Genomic DNA, 22,360 nt, shown 5'->3' on the forward strand with positions numbered 1-22,360 from the left:
AAAAGTTTAGGCTTCTGTCTAGGAAGGAAGTGTTTAAGCCTTTCCTTCTGAAGATAGCACTGGTACCTTCAGTCTGGTAGGCTGCTGCTCCCTGCAATCCACTGGGCACTTTGCCTTAGGTTTCCTGAAGGGTCTAAGTCCAAAGGGCTGCTTGGAAATGTCCTTGAAACTGGATGCTTGTGCTACATCCAAATGGCTTTCTGACGGGAAGTGTTTAGCTTTTTGTGTGTGACAACAAACCATGAAAAGCAAGTAATTGTCTCATTTAGATAGACATTTTTATTAAGAAAATGTTAAGTGCATACACATTTACTGGAGAAATTACAACAATATAAAAGTGTTTATTTTCAAAATATTCTATGAAAGGAGTAATTTCAAAAGCATAATAAAACTCCTTCATAAAAGCTGCCTTACAGGAACACAAATACAAAAACCTTTTCACATTTTTTGGGAATTTGTTTTTGACTTAATAAAAATATAAAGTACAGTATTCACCACATTCTGACAACACTGAGCTGTTAAGGAGTGGAAGACGGGAGGTTCATGCAGCCCTTTCATCATGATAAATATTTTCTTCTCTCTGGCCACCAGTTTCATGTTTGCAGGCAAGACTTGTGTCAGTGGGAAGTTGGTTAAAAAAAATAAAATAGATTTTTAGGTAATAAGTTCTCAGACACCCCTGATTACTATAAATCACATCACTCAAAACAAATTGTCAGAGAAAAGAAGGACCCTCTGCTTCTGACAAAGGGAAAATATCAACAAAAAACTTCTGTAGGAACTGCATTTTCAACAAAATGTGTATATTTTACTTGGAATATAGCCTTCATTACAAAAGACCAATGAACATTTGCTTAAACACCACATTAGTTAAAAACGCATCAAGAAGTGATCCTTCATCCTTCCTCAGGCAGAATTCAGATAAAATATTTATACATACAAGTGTAAAGCTAGTATAAATAATTACAAAAAAAATGGCACGGCAATAAATACCAACTATTCTTCTTTAAACAAACAAACAGACATAAAACAACCTTAGGATTTGACAGCTGCACTTTGAAATATACCACACGTGACACGACAGTTTCACATTTATGGAAGCTGCTTTTTCAGCACCAGTTCAGTGTTATCTTTTCTCTCCTTCCCTTCACGTGTGGTCCCTACATCACTCCCATCTCCCCGTGCTTCCTTTCCCTGATTTGGTCTTTGGTCAACAGTTAGAAGCAGAAAGGAAAACCTAGTGCTCTCCCTGAGGGGGGCTCTGTTAGTGCAGCTTCTCGGCCTGCTGGGACTGTGGTGTGCTCAGGAGGAATACTAGGGTGTGATGCACAGGGCAGTGAGGAAGCTTGGTGCAGCCGAGTGATCGATGTTCCTTGTGTGCAGGGCACGGCTGCTCTTCCTGACACAACAGTTCTCTTGAAAATAATGCCAAGCAAAAGGCAAAGCTTCCCGCTCAGGGTTGGAGTTTGGATTAAAGCAAGAAAAAGCTTCTATCGGGTTCTCATGTAAGTCTTCAGTTACTCCTGGCCAGGTCTGTGCCATTCCTGCGTTCACCCTGCCTGAACTCACCCCTGTGGATCTGTGCTCCAGCTGAGGGAAGGGACACGGTGCTGGCCCCAGGAACAGCCCCATGCCCTGAGTGGTCTTAGCTACATGAGCAATGAATTGTCATCAGCCCAGCTCACAGAGTCTCAAGAAATGCCTGAGGACAGACAGCCCACAAGCACCCAGAAAACCACCACCTGGCTGTAAATGTTCCCTAGCATCGCAGGGGGTCCCCTCCTCCCCACTAAAGAGCAAATGCCCTTCCTTTAACACAGCCTGCCCCTGCAATGCCCACAGGTTTGCCCCTAGAAGAGGAGTTTGTTTGCTCAGGCTGCGGTGTGGGCTTGGCCTGTGCCCAGGGGTCTTTCCCTGCTGGCACTGACCTCGTTCCCTGTTAACTGGGACTGCAGCAGGGCACTGGCAAGGCTGTACAGCCACAGCCAGTCACTGGGCAGCTGGTGTGCCCCTTAGAAGCAAAGGATGTGAACACGTGAAGGACGCACCTTCCTGGGTGAGAAGGACGCGCTTCGTGTCTGTGTCAGAACCAAGATTCGCCCACTTTCCCCAAAGTCACTCCTGTTCTCCCCCTGGCAAAACACTAGCTGTTGCAGATGCGTGTGTAGGGACAGCAGGTGGACCCTAGGATATACAGCACAGTCCAGGGAGGATACAAGAAACTCTAGTTTTCTCACAGAACTTCTGCCTTTACCTTGACAACAGAGGTTCTGACCCTACTCACATAGAAATCAACAGCCCGATTCTCACCAAGTACAGTGGTGCCAGACCTTCCAAAATGGAGACAAAAACATTTAAAGCACCAGCTTGGTGATGGTAACAATAGAAGGAATGTCAAAGTCACACGCACACATTTTAGGCACAGCAGTTGGTTTCTACTTCAAAGTAAATGAGGTGATGTGGTCCCAGCTGAAGCACTCTCTCTAACAGCACCCTTTTGCAGAGAGGAAAGTACTTACAAGATTTTTACCTGAATCCACATGGAAATAAGGTAGTCCCCGGCTAGCCAAAGTGCCTCTTTGGCATTAAAGATGCCTGCCACAGAAAGGAGCGCCTAATGAAACACCCCTTTCAGTGTTCCTGACACAGGCTGCAGGTAAGAGGGAAGATCCTGTTTGAAGCAACCCTCCAAAAAAACACACAACGTTACAACATTTTTTGTTTACAATACAGACACAGACACATACAAACACAAGTATTGTGCTGCACAGATGTGCTTCCCCCCAGATCTCTGTGTGCAGCACAACGTGGTTATCATAGTACTTTAGGTGTGTTTTGCCATATACTATATTGCAAAGGTACTTCCTCACACAGGTGGGAATCAGGAGAAAGACATTTCTGGCTGAGAGAGGGAACTGGTGCAAGAAGTGGTACTTGTCCCCAGGCGTACTTTGCAAAGAAAATCCCAGAGGCTGTGCCATTCACCAGCAAGCAGAACCATGACCACCGGTGAACAGTGAGTGTTAGCCTTCATCGCCACACCCAAGAAGCATCCAAACTGGGCAGACACTCAATGTCTTTCCTCTCTTGTCCCAGTTACCTCTTTTCTCCAAAGACATGGCAGACAACCTTTTTGAGATCTACACAGAGCAATCAAAAATGTTACTGCCCTCAGGCAGGTGTGACTGTTCAGTATCTGAGGCTGCTGGTGAAGGGTCACACGAATGCTCCTCCATCTACTTCAGCACAAGGCCAGCCGATCTGAAATCACCTTCTGTGGACGGGTGGGAACAGACACCTGGTGCATGGCAGCATCTTTGACTCCTCCAGCAATTTGCAATATGATCTAGCTGTTAGATCTTTAATAACCCATTCCTTTTTGTGCTAAAATTTGTCATCGGAAACACAGGAACATAGGAAATGCCAAGTGACATCAGACCAGTGTTGTGGCTCCTAACATGCTCAGCTACTACAAACCGAGTACTAGCACCGTGCAGCACCAGATGTGCATTGCCCCAGCTGCTCGTAGTTGCCACCGAGGTCTCCAGTCTTCAGAGAATGGCTTAGCCCTGCAGCCCTGAATTCAATCCCTCAGCCAAAATACCTATAATCACCACCCGTAATAGTGCTGTCCACTTTCATTGCTATCTGATGCTTTTTAGCCTTCCTATGTTCTTGGCCTCAATGACTTTTGGGGGAAAGGAACTCTTCCACTTCTTACACAACAACATTGCACTGTACAGTTCATGTCCTTCTAGGTTTAAATCTCCAGGAGACTTGCATGAACCAAAAGAAAGTTAAATAAAGCAGAACCTCTACATAGCAAAGGAAATAAAATATTATATAATAACATAGGGTTAGTTTAAATTCATATTTGCCCTCAGTGCTAGGTAATCAACCAACTGTATAAAAACATATTTTTCTCAAAATCAAATACATCTTACTATATAAAAATAGCACTGTGAAAGCAAGCCAATTTGTGAAAAAAAAATAAAAACACCTTTGGAAATGCATGAAGCGTTGCTTTTGTGCTGCATGATAACAGTGAAATGTATTCATTCCCTAATACTGGTTATCTGTTCTCTGGGTCCTACAGTAAGAAATCCTGTAGACGGCTTACAATGCTTGCCTCTTACATCTTGAACCTCCTGTTGATGAAGAACAGAGTGAAACACTATTAAGGTCTATTTCAGTTGCAAAAGCTTTGATATCAGGCCTAGTCAAACAGCAAATTTGCATCTGGACTAACCCAAAGGCATTTCTTTTGCAGTCCCTCCAACCAGTATGCACCAAATGGTTTGGGGAAAGTTCTCCACAAGGAGCTGCTGGGGCCCAGAAGGGCAAACCCAGCCACGGGAGTTATTTTGGGCAGGTTGTGCTCGTCACAGTTAGTAAGGTGTTCAGAGCTAATATAGGAGGAAGGCTGGCTAGGAAGCTTATTCTGGACTTGAAAGCCAGAGCAGAGAATTATCGGTGGGCAAAGAGACTTAGCAAAAAACAAACAAACAAACAACAACAAAAAAAACAGCAGGAAAAGGAGGGATTAATCATCCATGAGAGGCCCCAGTAACAGAGCGAGTGGCACTGGGAGTGCCTCCTCCCCTTCCCCACCCCACAGCTCTGCTGGAGAACCTGGACTGCATCCCTTGTGCTCCACAGGGGTCTGCAAAGGTGCCAGGTGTCTGTATGGATGGAGGAACACAGAGGACAGCCCACACTCTGCTCCTGTTCATCTCCCATGATGGGGAGGGTGGAGAGCGGAGGCCTCAGACCAGTGTGAGCATGGTACCCAGGAAGAGTGGCGGGCTAGTGTTTTGTGGGCGTGGATGTGGATGGGGTTCACTCAGAACAAGGAGCCAGGCTGTGCTGGTGGCCTCCAGCTTTTGCCCAAAGTGACCCCTATTCCTGCTCCAACTGATCGACCTTTTACCATCTAGATGGTAATTACTAAGGCTGAGCTACAAGTGTCAGAGGGTAAACACCAGATATTCAAAAACCCTGATGCCCCAGCATGTCTTGCCTAGCCTACAGGATCCGCACAAAGATCCCTTTCAATGCCTGCTGGTCAAGTAAGACTGTGTGACCACAGCCAGCGCTGGTTGTGGCTACTCTTGGTGAAGGTAGCCTCAGAAAATTCATCCGGGCATAAAGAGGGTGACTAAACCATAAGTAAGATTTTCCTTTTGAAGATATCCTTTCCAGTATCCCACACTGGTAACCCTAACTCTTGTGGTGCAGAAAGGCAGGACACACCATCCTGATGGGACAAACCAACTTGGGACATCCAGAGGGTTGGTTTAGGTAACACCAATCTCTGAGATTTGTCTCAAATCTCCCATAGGAGAGGTTTTAACCCATCACTGATGCAACACTTCATGCTGTCACTGCCCAATGCTGCATTTGTCATTGAAAAACACTAGTGCCAAATTCACAGCTGTTATTTATAGTTTAACTCTGTCACTTTGGTAGTGGAGGAATAAGAACAACTTAAAAGACAGAGGGCATCCCAACCTTTACCCTACTTTTGACTTTGGCTTTGCTTCAGGGCTCTTTTGCCCTCTTTGGGTATCAGTTCTCCCATCTGTAAAATGGGATGGCCAGGCTTTAGGCAGCATCTCTACAAAGGAGACTGCAAGAATGAGGCAGCTCTTGCCCAGAGACTGCTGACATTAGAAAGCATGGGGAAATTGCACAGATCCCTCTGGGAAGTTCGATATGGGTAAAATGCATTATCCCAAATGTTTTTTCCCAGTCCCCTCCTTGCCCTGGTCTCCCTGAGGAGAAAATCAGGCATACAGATCAGACAGGAATCAACAAGTTCTATTCTACATATGACTGCAACCTAGTGAGAAACAGCCAGATATTTTGTTGCATTCCTTGTATCCCTTAGAAAACCGAAATATGCAGTGCCATTAAAGCATGGCCACTTTGAGAACAAAATAACTTGGACAAAATCCCCCTTGGTGTAACAAAACTGACATCAACACAGCCACACTACAGCTTTACACCAGGGTTCAAAAATTCTGTCCCATTCACCCCCACCTCCGCTGTGGCTGAACTTTTCCCCTGCTCTAAGAGCTTTATCTATATAACACCCCTTTGCAGGGAGGGTAGAGTTGTTATCTTCAACAAACATGGGGAAAAATGGAGTCCTGGACAGACTAATGTATCTGCCCAGCATCCTATAGGATGGTCTGTGGAAGAGCAGGGATGTGAACCTGGGGTATCCCAGCTCAGAAACTAATGCCTCCTACCATTCTTTCTCCCTGGAGACTTTAGTGGTGTTGCACGGGAAGGGCAGAGTGGGCCCCGTTTCTTCTGTTGCTTTTTTTTATGAGTGCGATGACGTGGTCTAAATTAAAAGAAAAATACAAAGAGACTGCCGTAAATTATCCATATACAAAGGCCTTATTCACATTTATTCTATGTCCCCTTCACATCTTGCTGGCAGGGTGAAAATGAAGATAACATCCCCCTTCACATGCTCTCTGCCTCAGAGGAACACTAGGCAAATGGAAGTGCCCTGGTGACAGGCCATTTGCAAGTCCTGGGGCCAGAAGTTTTTCCCCCAAACACTGACACCTCCCCAGATGCCTGCCAGAACTTGTTAGCCAGGAGCCTCTCTATCCACATGGCACCCAATGAGGTACAACGAGATTGGAGGGGGCTGGATTTCTGGCTTCCCACCCACCATTCCCACCAATTCCCATTGAGAAGAGCCGGTTGTTTTTCTATGGGATTTATGGGCATTTGGTGCCTTAAAATGAAGCTGTGAAAGCGTTTGCCTACATTGTACCCCACTGTGCAGGGCAGCCACCCAGCACATGCTTGGTGGAGTACCAGGATGCTGTTGTTTTGGTGTCTTGCACTGCAGCCCTTATTTAGTAATGAGATTAGAAACAAGGAAGAGCTGCCACACCTGGGTTTACAAGTGCTATGGAGGAAGGCAGCAACAGGGCTTAGCTCTCATTATAACCAGCCCCTGGAAGTCAGGAGTTTCCTTTCCTTTCTCCCAAAGGGCTTGAAGGCAAAGCTTTTCCTATTTGACTTTGTCATTTTCTCCAGATCCATCAACTCTCTTGTCTGTGCCAGAAGTAACAACTGAGCTTAATGGACTTCAGCATCTTGGGCTGAGGGGAAGTTTTGAGCTGGGACTATGTCAACGTGACAATGGACAAGCCAGGATCATTCTCTGATCTCTGCTTATTTTGGGCTCTGTTAACTCTACAAGGGCCTGATTTTGCAAATTCTTCCATGAAGGGAGAAGGAAAAGGCAGTCAAGGTGCGACTGTAAATGAGGACTGGGATTGCCTAGAAGTGGTAAAGGATTTGCTAGCTGATTCAAGAAAGGACTGATTTGCCCCTTGTCTATAAAATGGATGAGTGTTGAATGATGTTGGCCACAGCAGTTGCACGATGATTTTTAAAGCCAGTTAAGGAGTTTGGACTCCTGACAGCCTGAATGTATTTTACTGATGTCTCATAAGTACGTACATTACATGGAGATGTGATGAATATAAAGCAATAATAAAGGCTAAGCAGGATTAATGAGCAAAATAATTCCCTACTAAAAACCATCTCTACTTTCACAATCACCTGTATTAGACTACTATGCTCTATGACCTCTTGATTGCCTTTAGCTGCAAATTATAATACAGAAGATACTCTCAAATGGAAGCACTGGTATTGATTAAGATGTCTTGACAGTTTGGATTTTACTTAAGCAATTACAAGAGCCCTTTCTACAAAACGTATTGATTTTATTCCAGAAAAATAAATTCCCATGTACAATTGGGTTTTCATAACATGAAACAATTAGCCATTTTATTGCTAGTGCATATAGGGTAATGTCACATTTCATACAATTTCAGTACAAGTGAAAAAATATAATATATGGCTGATTGAAACTGATAGCTACATTAACATTTATAGATCTATATAGATTTATTTTACAAGCTGTTAGTAGTTTAGAAGGATATCGGTGTTTTAAACTACCAACATTCATATGGCTCCAATTCAAATATATGAATTGCTTGATGCGCTATAAATATATTCCAAATACATTTTGTTGAAGAAGTCAAAGCTGTGCACTAAAATATATCAAAAACATGCCTCGTGAAAATACTACAGACAGAGCCCTGACTGTCTATGGAGCATGAAAATGCCACTGATGCTAGCATGAATAGTTGGAAAATGAAAAAAATGCCATGATTACTGGGATTAGGTGATGGAGATGTATGCTGTCATCTTATTTAATAGAATTGGGACCAAATTCTTTTCTGTTAATCAATGTAAATCAGGATGAAATCCACAGAAATAGCAGAGTCGCTTCTGGATGAAAGTTAGGTTAACCAAAAACCAGAAACTGGTTGGAGATCAGGTGCAGGCTCACTGGTTTCAGTAGAGCTGGCCCCAGATCTTCACCAGTGGAAGTGAGAGCAGAAGGTGCTCCAGCTGAGTTGTTCCCCTAAGGCTGGCAGGCAGGATGAGAGCTTATAATCACATTTAGCCAACCCTGCAAATTTCTTAAGTGCCTCCTAAGTTTCAAGTCTTATGAACAGCACCAAGGGCTTCACTGGGGCTGACAGCAAACAGAAACTTAGGCAGGGACTTGAGGATTTTCCAAGGATGGGGAAAAAAGTAGCCCAAGTCCCTGGAATAATCGGCACAGGCCACATCCTGCTCTTAGATTCATCTGTGCCCAAATCCAAAGCCATCCTGCCAGCATTAATGTGGATTACCTCTGCAGAGAATTTGCCCAAAGGATGAGAGGGCCAAGTGCTGGCAGCAAAGAAGGCACTGAGAATCGGATGAGATGGGGAGAGCTGGCAGGGCTGGAATCACAGTCAGTTTGGTAGCTGGCTTCCCTCCCTCCTCCTCCTCACTCTTGACCCCAGAAGGGCCAGGTAGAAGAATGTCTCTGCCTCTGGTACCATTTTTCCCCTTGGTTATTGTAAAACCACAGGGAAACAAAGACTTTTTCTTCCTTTACCCCTTGCTCGGAGGATGTGTTTTCACAGCAGACAGTGGAGGGCGTTCAGCTACCTGTATGGCCTCACATCTGCTCTGGGGCCATACCCTTCCCCACCTTTCTCCAAGGACGCATTGCGTTTGCGAACGACTTGATTCCAACCCTGCCTTTACCCTAACAGAGGCAGCGGGGACAAGGTTCAGCACGGTTACAGCAGGTTACTGAGGGATGGCAATGTGGTGGCAGTGGTGGGAGGGACTCTGAGTGCACAGGTGGGCTTGCTGGCCAAACTGCCGCTGCAGGACCAACCGCAGCCCGGGGCCCAGGGCCCGTTGCTTCTTCTCATCTTCCACTCCAGCAAAGCTGGAGCCCTCCCCTGCAACTCAGCACAGAAATGCTCTCTGTGCCGCTCTTGCTCACCGTAAAATTTGACTGATAGGCTGGGTCCTCCTCAGGATAGCCATGACCAGCCACTCGCAAGGGGAATAAAGTTGGAGGAAAAGAGTATGAATTCGCCAAGCATGGCTGGCTTTGTGGGAGAGCCTTACTCATGGCAGCACATCTTGCCTTGGCCGAGATTATTAGCACTCCACACTGGCCAGCAGAGAAACAATTTTAATTGCAAAGACGTGCTCAGCCTCATCCGCCTGTGCAAGCAGACCCCCCAGTGTAACATGGAGAAGGGGCTCCAAAGAAATTGGAACAATATAGATTCTGAAGTAATTGTAGTTTTGCTTGGGGAAGAGGAAGCATTTTCCTTGGGAGAACGGCTCTTTTTAAAAAAGGATGAGTTGGGGACCTCAGCACAGAATCTTTAGGATGGATTTTGCCTCAAATCCTGGCAAAACTCTTAGTTTAACATTTAAGATATACTAGAAGCTGTTGTTTTAATACAGACTAGGTCAACTCCAAACCCATCTTCAAAACAATATCTGATTCCACGAGTACTTTGTCCACATGGTTAAAGCCAGCCCTTAATGTTCTACCCTTGAATAACTCAGGATGTGTTAGCTGTTAAGTCCATTTGTCTCTTGCCTTACTTGTTTAAAGCTTTCTCCAGATATTCCTGGATCCACTTTAGCTTGGGATCAATGCACACTTGCTTGCTGTTGCTCTTGAGCCTTGCACTGCCAAAGGAGAAAAGTCAGGGTGAGTCTCATGTGTGGCACCCCCCAGCCCACCCCCCCCGCCCCCACCTTATTCTGCACACAGGTTTGCAACCCTATCACACATAGTAGAGCTGTGTCCAACTTCCCTGTGTGTCAGTGCTGCTCTCAGATGACTCATGAAGACGCTGGGATACCCCTGCCACCCTCGAGGCACCTAATATAAACACAGCTTGGAGTTCTGGTAGGGTTTGTCCCCCCAAGTGCTGATTCCTGTGTTAGGATGCACGTTGGGGGGAAGAGATGCAGAACTTGAATCTAAGTTTTCCAGTTCCTATCTGGGCTGCTACATGTTCAGTGCTGGGAACAGCTAAATTTCATTTGAAAAGAATAGTGTGGTAAATATAGGTCATTTCTGCAAGGAGTTAATTAAGAACATCTTTCAGATTCAACCACAAACTGAATGTTTGCATGTTTTGAAGATGGACACCAAACCATATCTCCTGAATGTCCTGAAAGCGTCTGGTCACTCCTTCACTTTTTGTTTTACTCTATACTGAGCTAGCAGGCTGCATGCAGGAAGATGATTGTGTTCCACCATAGTGCCAGAGGCAAATTTTCCCTCGTATATTCAATCAGCACTGGAAAAAAAAAGGAGAAATTTCTTGAGGGGCTTCTCCTGCATGTTTGAGCTGCTCCTTCCATGCTACACCTAAGCAAATTTAAATCTGCTAAGAAGTCGCAGAAAAGGGGACAAGTGTCTGAAGCAAATTCCCTGTGATGACCTGGGGTTTGGGTTACCTGCATTTTCATACAGTAGCAGTACAAACAGCTTGTCACCCATATCAGGAGGTCTGACCCTCCAGGGCCCTCAGGGCCTCTGAAGAGCGCGGTGATCCCTCGCTTTCCCCAGAGGGCCCTGCCTCTGCCCCAGCTGCTGAGAAGCCTCCCCTTAAACAGCCTTGCCACGTAAAAGTGCCAAGAACAGCAATTTCATGGAAATGCCCATAGGAGTAAGTTCAGTTCTTGCTTAAGCATTTTGTTGGATGGAGGCCAAAATGTTCCCAACTTCATAAAGCAAAGTCTGCAGAATATAAAAATGTGGAGTAAGAAGAGGTCAAAAAGGCTCCTTGGTCTGAAGTTATGCAACAACACAGTTGTAACATAAACACATTGAAGATCCAGTCCTGCAAACCCCGTGCCAATAAAGTGATGAATGGGCCTAATTCATATTTCCCTTACAGTAGTGCCAAGCTGGAGAATTTCCAGTGAAGTGATACCAACAGTGAGAATGGATTTGCTGATCTTAGCAGTGCTGGGGAAGTACTAAGCTGGCCGTACGGAGTACAGAACCAAAAGCACACGTCACCACCCTCCTGCCACAGGAGATGGAACTCCCCTCATCAAGGATTAAGAAACTGAGTTTCTGGACATTTATTTCCGAGTTTGGCAGCCTCTGATCCTTGCATGGCCGTGGCAGAGACCTAGGCATGTGTAAGGAGCATTTGTCTGAATGGGTTTTGGTGTATTCTTTAGGATGCAATTAAATGCATGCTAAAAATGCCTATTTCCTTGTGTTGAAAAGCAGGGAAATTGGGGTGGGCTTCGTAGAAGCAGACGTCCACAAAGGAGAGTTCTGGATTTGGGGAGATTACTCCCGGTGGAACTGAAGACAAAGGCCTGCTCTTAGGCTTTTTGTTCAGGTACAATTCCCCTCAAATATAAAGGGAAATGTACTTGATTGAAAAAGCCTGAGCTCTTTCCTTAAAAATCTGTATGAATTCAGTGACATTCTCTACTCTTGCAAACAGCTTTTAAGTCACTCACACTTTCACTGTGCAACATGTATCTAATGAATTCAGAGTGTGGTTGAGCTGAGAAACCATTTCAAGCATCAAAATGATAAATTAGTTTTGATTCCATTTCAACTCCTCTTTTAGCAAAGCTCAAACTTTCAGGAGCATTTGGAGGGAAGTTTTTGGTTTAAGTACCTTACATTTTTAAGTAACAGAAAGATGGTGACCTGTAGATTCATGTGGTTTGTGTGCTACTGGATCCTGTTCCAAACAGACACACTTGGATCAGGAATGGGGCAAGAACATGTGCTCTGTTTCTGTATTTCGTGCTCTTAACCATTCTCTAATGACTATGATCCCACGTTAATTAAGAGAAAAACTATATACTGTATCCAATATTAAGTGCCTGCTGTTTTCTTGAATCTACTCCAGAAAATTCCAGATCTTCTACAAAGCCTTAGCATTGGGACCCTCATGACACCGACTGACAGTCCCAGAACACAAATCCATACACTATTTGCCTTTTGGATGCTTGCCTCCAAAATTGTTTATAGGTAGAGATCAGAGTTAGTCACAGCTGGTTTTGCCATTTTTCTTAAAGGAAATTATTTCTCAGCTGGGTTTTACATTTTTTCTCACTGTCTTCCACCAAGTCCTAAGGCAGAACCACACATGTGAAAATGTAGAAGATATACACAGAGTGGTTTAAAAAAAAATAAATCATATGAATAAAAAACTGTTCACGAATTGATGCACACCCTTAAATACATCTGTATATTCCTGAGAAATATCATGAAACCACGTCAGTTTTCTTAATGCAGAAATGTTTTGGATGACAAAGAACAGATTTTTACAGCATTTAAGTTACAACTGGAAGAGCTCAATGTGGATCCACACAGAACCAGTGCTGAGAGCACTGCAGTGTAGCCACTGATAAACCCAGTGCAGTCACTGAGACGCCCTTACAGAGGTCAATAGAAGTTGATGGTAGTATTGTTTCCTTGCAATGAAAAGATGAATGCTGATTTGAAGGAGGGAGTCACCCATGAAAAAATGAACCCAAAAGACCCCCTTAAAATCACACACAGAAAAAAAAAATAAAAAAAATCAACACCATTTTTCCTGAAAATTGGTGTTTCTTTTTACCAAAAAGGGAGAGGTGATTTTCCATTGGTTATGCACCTTTTCTCTCCTGCTGTGATCTGTGATTTGCTGGAGTCAGACACTGCCTGCTAAGTGTGACCAGACTCAGACCACTGTAAAGTTTTTTTTTTTTCTTAAGGCGTGAAGCTCTACGTATAAGGGACTGCCTGCCTGATGTTCCTGCTCACGTACCTGCGGGAGAAACGTGGGATCACAGGGAGCTCAGAGGTGGAACACCACTGGAAACATCCAGAGCTGGGCTCCGGGGGTGGGCGGGGGGTAAAGCAGGGTACGGGGTAAAGAGGTGAGCTGGGAATCATGGCATGAGACACAGACCTAACTGCAGCAAGGGGAAGGGCTGACCAGCAAATGGAGCAGAAACCTGCTCTGTGATTCTCCCTTTTGACCCCCGAGATTTGCACCCAACTGGAAAGAATGAGAGACTTACACAATCTGAAGTGAGCAGTTGGGGGTGGAGAGGATTTTGAGGTGCTTAATGTTGGCTCTTGCCACGTTGCTCTCGTAGAATCGACAGGGACATCGGTAAGTCAGGCTGACGGGTTTCTCTGTGGGACACAGGGAGAGAAAGGACATGTTATTGCCTCCTGCTCCGGGTCAGCAGCGGATACACAGACCAGGCACGACAAAGTCCTCTCTTGCCTCCCAAATATGCAGGTGGAAAGAAAAAAAAAAAAAAAAAGCAATAGAAAAGCTGTATCTTTGGAAGAGCATTTGTCCACAGCTCACAGCTCAATTCTTTCACCCCACTACCCAGCCTTTTAATCCCGGTGCGTGGGATTTTGGAAGACAAAAGAAGAGGGAGAGAAAATGGAGACAAGAAAAGAAGAAGAGATTAGAATAAGGAGCCCCTCCATTGTGCGGGGATGCTCCTGGTAATTAGACAAGATAAAGGCCAAAAGAGGGGGCACTTGTCCTCTGTGTTGTTCTTGCCAAATGATTTTGACCCGAGGCCAAATTAGAAGGTAGCCAGAAGAAAGCGATGAATTCCAAAGAGATCAGATCAAAACGGCTCGGCTCAGGTGCAGGCTTTCAGGGGGGACTTACTGGCTACAGAAAAGCCCCGAGTCTTTCGGCCTTTCCCAGGGCCCGGCGGCTGACCTTTCCCCGCTGCAGCCAACCCTTACTTTCAGAGATGCTCGCACAAGGAGGTGCGAGCGGGAGATGTGAAATCACAGTGGTTTTGCAGGAGAGATCTGGGGTCTTTTGAACTTCCTCCAGCCCATGGCAAAGTAACAGCAACTCGAGAAGACAGCTATCAGGCGGTGTGTTCCCCAGGCACTCATCAGGGACCACCGGGCTGGAGGAGAGTCTCATCACCAGCGTCACGAGGGGCAGAATTAAATTTATCCCCTGGGTTAAAAGTCAGCAATATATATGCATGCAGAACTGAGGAAAGCTGCCTGGCTTTCACCACAGCATCCGATGCAGCCCTGCTAGATGATTTCTCCATGGAAGGACTTAATTACTGGCAACCGAGCGCACGTAAATGAAGTCCTTGCTCTGTGTGGAAGCTTCGAAGCCCCAGGCACAATGCAACACAAACACAGCACCTTTGCCTGGAAGTCTAGAAGGACCTGCCTAAGATTTTAAATGGTATCTCACTGGAGCAGTTTTCAGACTCCAGGAAGAACTGAATTCATAGTGAAGGTCCTAAGCCACAAGGTCTGGCTCACGGTGTCGATGGTCAGATCTGTATCTGACAGACTTTAGATCCCACACAGCAATCTGCCACCCTGTGTATGTAGCCACACGGGAGCACTCGCAGCATCTAAGCCCTGCTCCCTTAAAGGCAGACGAAGAGCTAAAGAGCAGGGAAAGGGCTGGAATCCCTAAGCTCTCTTCTAGGAAGGTGAGAAATGACACAGCTTTTCAAAGTGCAGCTGATCTGCACATATTGCATATTTACCAACACCTGTCCCTAGCACACATAACCACAGACAGCCTGGTGATGTTACCCTGTCCTCGGGAAGGAAAATCCTTTTTTTTTTCTGAGCACTTCTAACGAGATGAGCCAGAGTCTGATCCCCCTGGCAGACAGGCAAACAGAGAAATTCATCAGTGGAGTTCTTCCAGATTCACACCTGAATCAGGACTAGAAGTTAACAAAATTAGAGGTCATTTTCCACTAGCTTCATGGCAATCCATCAGTCCAAATAATTATATCATTTATGAGTGAATAAATGGGAGAAGGAGCTCCCGTCTGTCATGCGAAGGGAGCAGGAGGGCTGCGGGGTGAGCCCCCAAACACGCGCTATACGGACTAGTGCTAGTGAGGAAGGGAGGGAGAAGGGCACTGGGATTTCTCACTGCATATCCGTGCCTCATAGCTACACATCAGTGCATTTATATAGGAAAGGGAGGCTGAAACCGCATGCAGTCATATAGCAACTCTCCGCACATCTGCAGAGCGAGCACCTCTGCAGGCTCGTACTGACAAAGTGAGTTTAAGCTTTACCCTACACAATGTTCAGATCTGTGATTTGAGAATGCAATCTCATCTTCTCTGAGACCAGGAAAGGGACTTTCGATCCCACCCCACTCACTTGAAATCGGGAGAGAAAGCTTAACCATGACCAACATGCTTCTAAATCCCGAAGCTGTTTCCTGCCCAGAAAAAGGGCATCCAGCACCGCGAGGCAGAGGGCATGCCCAGCATTCGGTGTGCTGTCACCCCAATGCAAGGCGCAGTGACAACTCCCACGCCAGCACAAGAATCCCTATGGCATTTCTGTGCTCCTTGCTCGCTGACCAGCTAGAGACACAGAGCAGCAGGTACGGCAGCACAGGCACCGGGGCAGCTCTCAGCACCATTCCCAGGGAACCGACACCCCCTGCCCCTGCCCCGCCAGTGCTCCGGCTCTCGGAGCATGGCTGTGGCTCACTTTGCTCCCAGCAAGCCTCCTGCCAGGGAAACCCAGCGCACACAGCGCTCCCCGACACGGGAACCCCTACAGCAAGAAGCAGACGGGACACTGCTGGTCCTGCCCCGTGGCTGACAAGCGTATCTTTCTTTATCACATTTCAGAATTTGAAACAAATTGTTCCACACGTAGTAAAGCTGATTAAGCCAGTAACTCCATGGGCTGGCACTGCAGGAGTGGATGCTCTGTGGGTTCCCCGATGTCTAATAAACACTGAGCACAAGCTGAGGCTACTCTCTCCTATGGTCTGTTAATTGTACCCTTACATGAAAACACCAGCTTAGCTTTCATGAAACTGATTGTGCATAAAGCTTTTGAGAACTTTATCTGTCTAGCACATTCGGTTGAAATGGGTGACACAAGAGCTAGATGCTATTCAGACACCTCTCTGTCACTCCTGCAGCCGCACGTCCCTAGACAAAAGAAAGCAACTTTTTTGCTCTTGACTAGCAGGACTTATGTTTTTAATAGTTTGACTGTTTTCTGACCCAGAGCTGAGTTTTGCTGGCTCTGAACACCCACCTCTGCTGACAAATTCTCTCTAACCCAATGTGCTCACTGAAATCTCCCCCGCAGGGTGGACGCTTATCAAGGCTGGCCGGTCAGAGCAAGCGAGGGAAGCTCTGACCAGGCAAGCAGGCTGGGCACAAACAGACGAACCACTTGAAACAACGCAAGCATCATTTTACTCCTGTTCATCCAAAGCTACATCTGGCGGTATCAGGAGAGGGCTGACAACTTTTTAAGACTAGAACAGCTCCAGCTCCCTGGGAGATAAGACCATGATAGGTAAAACCAGCTTTACCAGAACGGCTGAGAAGAACTTGGAGCTCACCTGCCCTCCAGGACAAGACAGCCCCGCAACCCTCATCTGGATCAGTGTTGAGAGCACTACTTGACATGCAAAGAAACAGGCAAAAAGCTGTTAGCACCGCAGTCCTGTGGTGTCAGTCCCCTTACACCAGTTTTTCCCCGACAGCTCTAAGCCGTTCCTCGCCCGAGCAGCCGGGCCCCCCACGCTTGCCCTGCCATGAAGACACCGCAGCGGTGCGCCCCGGCCACACGGCCTGCCTCCGCCTTCGGCACCGAGCTATTGGGATCATCGGGAGCAATTAACTCGCTCCGGCTAAACAAAGGGACACCGGGAGGGGACCCTTCCCCGCCCCGGGGGGGGAACACCCAAGTTTCGGTCCCCAGAACGGACCAACGCGACGGGAGCGGCGGCTGCTGGGGATGCTCGGTGCCGAGCCGGGGTGCTTCCGAGGGGGGGGACAAAACGTGGCACACCTGTGCCAGCGGAGGACCGGGGCTCCCGGCGCCGAGAGACCCCCGGAGGCTGCGGGTAGGGGTCCCGCGGCTCCCCGACCCCTGGTCCGGGGACCCTGCGGGGACAGGCGGCCGCGGTGGCAGCGCCCCGTGGCGCTCGTCGGCGGGCAGCCCGTATTGCCCCGGGGCAGTTCGGGGTCCCCTTTTTGCTCCCCGTTCTCGGAGCCCCCCGAAACCTCCCCGCGGGGCTGCGGGAGCGAGCGGGGGATGCCCGCCGAGCGCCCGCTGCTGCTCAGCGCTGCCCCGATCGAGGGAACGGGGACAGAAGAGGCACGGGACCGGCCGCCTGGTTCTCATTTCTTGGAACTTTTTTTTCTCTCTTTAGTGGAAATCAAGGCGCACAATTTTGCAGCCCAAACGCCTCCCTGCGGAGCGAGCGCTCTCGGAGGCTCCCAGCTCCAGCAACCCCCCGCATCCCCTCGTCCTCCTGCCGGGGCTTTCCGGCGGGCAGGATGGGTCCCGGCGGCATCCCACTTACCCTCCGAGAGGGAGACGAGGGCCAGGGCGAAGGCGAGCAGGGCGAGGGCGCGGAGCTCCATGCTGGGCGCTGTGCTGCTCGTCCCGGCGGCGGCCGCGCTCTGAGCGAGTCCCCTCCTCCCCTGCCTCTATAGAGGGGCCGGGGGAGGGGAGCAGGGGGAGTAGCCAGCCTATGATTTATTGCCCGTGGCATGTTATTACATCCTTCCTCTGTTAAAAAATGCTTGGAAAGGGACCAAAAAAAGAGCGAGGGCTTTCTCGCTCCGCCAGCACCGCGGTCTCCCCCCTCCCCGGGCAGCAAAGAGCCTTCCCCGCTCCCCCCCCACCCCATCCCGGCCGACGGGGCTGGGATCTCGGGCACTGCAGGCAGCCCGGGCCGGGGCAGGGAGCTGCTGCTCCAAGCCCCCAGCCTCGGCCGGCTCCGGGCGTCCCGACCCCGCAGGTCCCGGCCCCGAGCCGCCAGGCTCCCCCCGGGGACGCATCCTGCCACGGCTCGGCCTCCGCACCCGGAGGAGAAAAATCCCCCTTCGCTCCCGTGGGCGAGAATCTAGGCTTACACCGGCGCCCTGGACACCACATCCAGCGCCTCATACGAAGCATCCTCGCAGAAGTTTTTCTTTCCTCGGGGATTTTTCTTTTTTTCTTTTCTTTTTCTTTTTTTTTCTTTTTTTTTTTTTTTTGGGGGGGGGGGGAAGGTGGGGGGGATGGCAAAGAGAAGGAAGCTTTCAGTTTTGCTTCGGCATGCTTAGCCCTAAACACCACCTTTTCACCGTATTAGCCGGACCCGGTTCTCCATCTGCTGCCCCATTTCGCCCCCTTTGTGTTGCAGATGCTGCTGGGCTCCCTGGCACCTCGGCTGAAAACCCCCAGAGCATCGAGAGCCCCGAGGTCCCAGGGGTGCGCTTCCCCTGAGCTATCGCAGCATTGTCAAGTGTAATTGACCTAAGCACGTCCTCGCTGCCTGCAGTCCGAGACCACGGGGCCCTGTTTGTTGGCGTTCAATACTTCAAATAAACATCGAGGCTTTGGTTGAACTGGGACCCCTCGGCTGCATTTAAAACAGGCGCCCTCAGAGGGCTGGGATGGGGAGGGGACCACCGGGTAAAGCTAATCCTGGCCGGGAGGTGTTCAAAGGACAGGTCCACGAAGTCACCAAAGCCAGCAGCACAGCCAGATTTTACCCCGGGTAGCTTCAAGCTCTCTCTGCCACAGCACAGGAGGTTGGAGGCATTGGCCCGAGGGAAATGCCTGCACTGCCACTGGGCCATGAGCTGGTTCCCTCCCCGGGACACAAGCTGCAAAAGGTGATTCTCACTCACATCCAGCTCCCCTAAACCTAGTTATTCGTATTTCCTTGGCTCTGTTTGCCAAGGAGCCCTGAATTTGCTCAGGCTGATCCTTGCTCTCCCCCCCTCCCTGGGCAAGCTAGCACGGTAGCGTAGGAACCCGATGCATTGAAAGGGCCAATAATCACCACTGGTGCTCGCTGCGGGTGCCCTGACAGTTGTGACATTCTGCAGGGACGGGAGAAGTGCAGGCTTAATCCAAGCACAAACACTGCCAGGAGCTCTGCTGTCCCGCCAGCGCTCCTCCTGGCACACGGGGACATCCACGCTGCCATAAAAGAGTGTCTGCTGCTGCTACCAGCACAGGGAAAACAGACAGCCCCAGGATCTCATCAAAGGGGCTGGATGGATGCAGAGTGAGCTCAGAGTTAAACCTGAGTAGTGGTCTCCCTCTCCCCTGCGCCCCCAAACATGCACACGTACTGCAGGGGAAACTGCTGGGACCCTAGGAGGTGCCTGGGCAGCCCTTCAGAGCCGACTGGAAGAGCTGCAGCACGCAGATACGGGGGTCCTCTACAGCTCCACACACGGTCAGCTTCAAGCAGCTCCTCCGCCACCTCACCAGAGCCGTCCCCAGTGTGCTGCCCAGCTGTAGCACACCAAGCGCCCGAGGACAACGGAGACCCCGGGACCCCGTGGACCCTTCTGCTGGGGGTTTGGTTTCCGCCCTCCCCACTTGTTCACCCACCCATATGCGGGTATGTTCTGTACTGCACAGCAATCAGAAACCAAACCGAGCCTCAGGATTGTTTTAACAGGGTGATTTTACCTGTCCTGTCCTCACACAGAACTTCCCCGGGTGGTTTTGTTTCAGGTCAGAGCAATCCCACCCGTGCAAAGACCCCCCGAAGGGGCTGCGGGGCAAGCTGGGGCGGCTGACCCACACCCAGCACTGCCTTCATCGCTTCGCTGATGCAGTCCTGCTGCTGGGATAAAGAAAAAAGTCTTCATAAAAGAACTGAGCTCACCCAAACACCGAGCGATTTGTGCAAGCTGCGATACTTTTTCCACCGAGAACAAATTGTTACCTACAGCACAACGATTCTGTGTTTAAGATTTAAGCAGCAGGAAAACAACAAACACAAAGCAAAACAAAGCAAAAAGTGAAAAAAAAACTCAATAAGGGTCTTGTCATTTGCCCCCCAATCTAAAATTATGATCTCAGGGAAATCTAAACAAATTATACACTGAAAAGAAAGCTGAGTGACTTTGTAAGTGTTAAATCCCATGAAAAAGTTCGTTTTAACTTCATGTTAACTCCCACAGATTTAACTAGTGCTCTTCTGAATGCTCAGAACAAGCAGCCTGCAGCCCTCGGTGAGCTGAATCCCACCCCATTCCCAAACCAACAGCAGCCAGAACTTCCTGGCGGCCACTAACTTTAATCTCTTATCTGAACACTAACAAAGAAAGGATGAATTCAGAAATCTTAAAAATAGACCTGCTGGTGATTTCAACACAGCTTAAGAGCCTTTTCTAATAATACCATATTATAAATTTTTAGCCTATTTGCATCAAATTACATTTCTTCTTAAACAGGAAGATGATAATATTTCTGCTGCTCACAATTTTAGACTGGCATAACTCAGCACTGAAATCATTACTGTCTGAGCTTGCTTTAAATCCCCACAGATTATATCTACAGTAAGCCATTTCTAGCCAGTACAACACCACTCAGTATTATTAAGATTTTTTTTTTTTTTGTGAGTTAAGGATTAAGCTAAGTGTCCTTGGGTTGGGAAAATAGTATCCCTGATTTCATCTTGTTCTCACTAATACTATTTGACTGTGATCTCCCATAATATTTCCTGGGCTTATTATCTGTAACTAAACATACCATTTTTTGGATGGCCATAGTTTTCATGAAGAATCTCTGTTTAAATGGAGTTAAGATTCACAGTGCATCTCAGCAATTGAGGGTAAAATACATTACAAATCAAGCATGTTAATCCCAGGAAATTCAGTGATCTAGAGTTAAGGTAATTTACATTTAGAAATCTATATGTATTAGGCTGTGGGACTGCGCAATTAAGATACCAAATCAACCTTATCTCTGCTTTGCTGTAACATCATGCAAGAGCCCCGACGATAACAACTAGCACAGATTAGTATCTTTGTCTCTAGATGCAGATTCTTTTCAAGGCATGATTTTTTAAAGAATGCTTAAACTGCTTATTTCCACATGCTACAACGCTGTGACAGAAAAGAAATGAAAGAAGCTAAAACGTTAACATCGAATTTGTTTAACTATTGCATGGCATCCTTAGAGCGCAGAGCTAAGAGTGTTTGGAGATCTTCAGCGTTCTGATATTTCTGTGTGTTTATATTCTTTTGTAACTCAATCTAACACTTGCGTTATCATACTTTCAAGCAATAATAGTAATAAAAGCATCCACACAAAGCTCTTCTTTCTTCAATTACTCACTACATATTTTTATATTTACCTCCATCTTATTGCTTACTGTCATTCTTGTGTTGCTTAAGGGTTTTTTTTTCTTTTTTTTTTTTAAATAAAAAAGCCTTATTTTTGCAACTTTCCTAAAATGGTGATATTTTTTGCCTGCACTAGTAATCAGGTGAAAGCTTGAAGGCTTTCCAGTGTTGCTGAGCACCCAAGCAGCAGCCAGAAGAGGACAACTCTGGAGTGGCTTGAAGATCTTCCCTGACTCCTGTCTTTGACCTTCTTGTTTGAAGTGCTTAAAATAAAGATCATCTTCCCTCCCTATTGTTCTGTCAAGGTTCCAACCTCCTCTTTTACAAATGCGAACAGAGCTTTTAGTATTAAGTATTTGCAGCAAAGGAGCATGAACTACAAGAAGTGATTTGTTGGATCTGTCTGCCCTGCAGAAGGAAAAAAAAATATCTCCCCAAATCACCAATTTTCAAACAGAATTGCAAGAGGTCCGCTCTCATTGCAGTAGAATAGCCTCAAATACTTGTGTATGCAGAGAGATCCATAATGCGTGTTGGCCCCAAAAGATTCCTTGGAGGGCAGAGGGAGAGATCAAATAGAGGTCAAGTGAGTAACTGTTTATAGATGGTTAACTAGAGTGACAGAGAACTGTGGTAGCTGCTTTTCTAACAGTTTAAAAGGTTTAAGCTTGCTTCCCTGGGAGCTTTGCATGTGATTCCAGTGCATGTGAAATTGGCCCTTAAGGGCAGAATTCATCCCTCCTCTCATCCCAGCAGAGCACATCCCAAGATGGTCTAACCTTTCATGAAGAAACTCAAAACGTGATAAATTTTGCTTGGT

General features: G+C 47.3%; 1 protein-coding gene across 3 annotated transcripts; it reads right to left on the minus strand.

Moving 5' to 3' along the window:
* Nucleotides 1-261: 261 nt before the first annotated feature.
* On the minus strand, nucleotides 262-17,922 carry CXCL12 (C-X-C motif chemokine ligand 12). 3 transcript variants are annotated; one of them, XM_083843409.1, is made up of 5 exons: nucleotides 17,763-17,922; nucleotides 13,465-13,582; nucleotides 10,012-10,098; nucleotides 6,255-6,352; nucleotides 262-4,148 (listed from the first exon to the last, which is right to left on the minus strand). In XM_083843409.1, exons 1-5 carry the CDS (start codon nucleotides 17,821-17,823, stop codon nucleotides 4,117-4,119), a joined length of 396 nt encoding a protein of 131 aa, XP_083699535.1. In that variant the 5' UTR covers nucleotides 17,824-17,922; the 3' UTR covers nucleotides 262-4,116. The 3 variants fall into 3 exon arrangements, with proteins under 3 accessions (XP_083699535.1, XP_083699534.1, XP_083699536.1); XM_083843408.1 differs by lacking the exon at nucleotides 17,763-17,922 and adding an exon at nucleotides 16,794-16,875; XM_083843410.1 differs by lacking the exon at nucleotides 6,255-6,352.
* Nucleotides 17,923-22,360: the final 4,438 nt, after the last annotated feature.

Source organism: Anser anser (assembly GCF_964211835.1).
Source record: "Anser anser genome assembly, chromosome: 7".
NCBI classification, from domain to species: Eukaryota; Metazoa; Chordata; class Aves; order Anseriformes; family Anatidae; genus Anser; species Anser anser.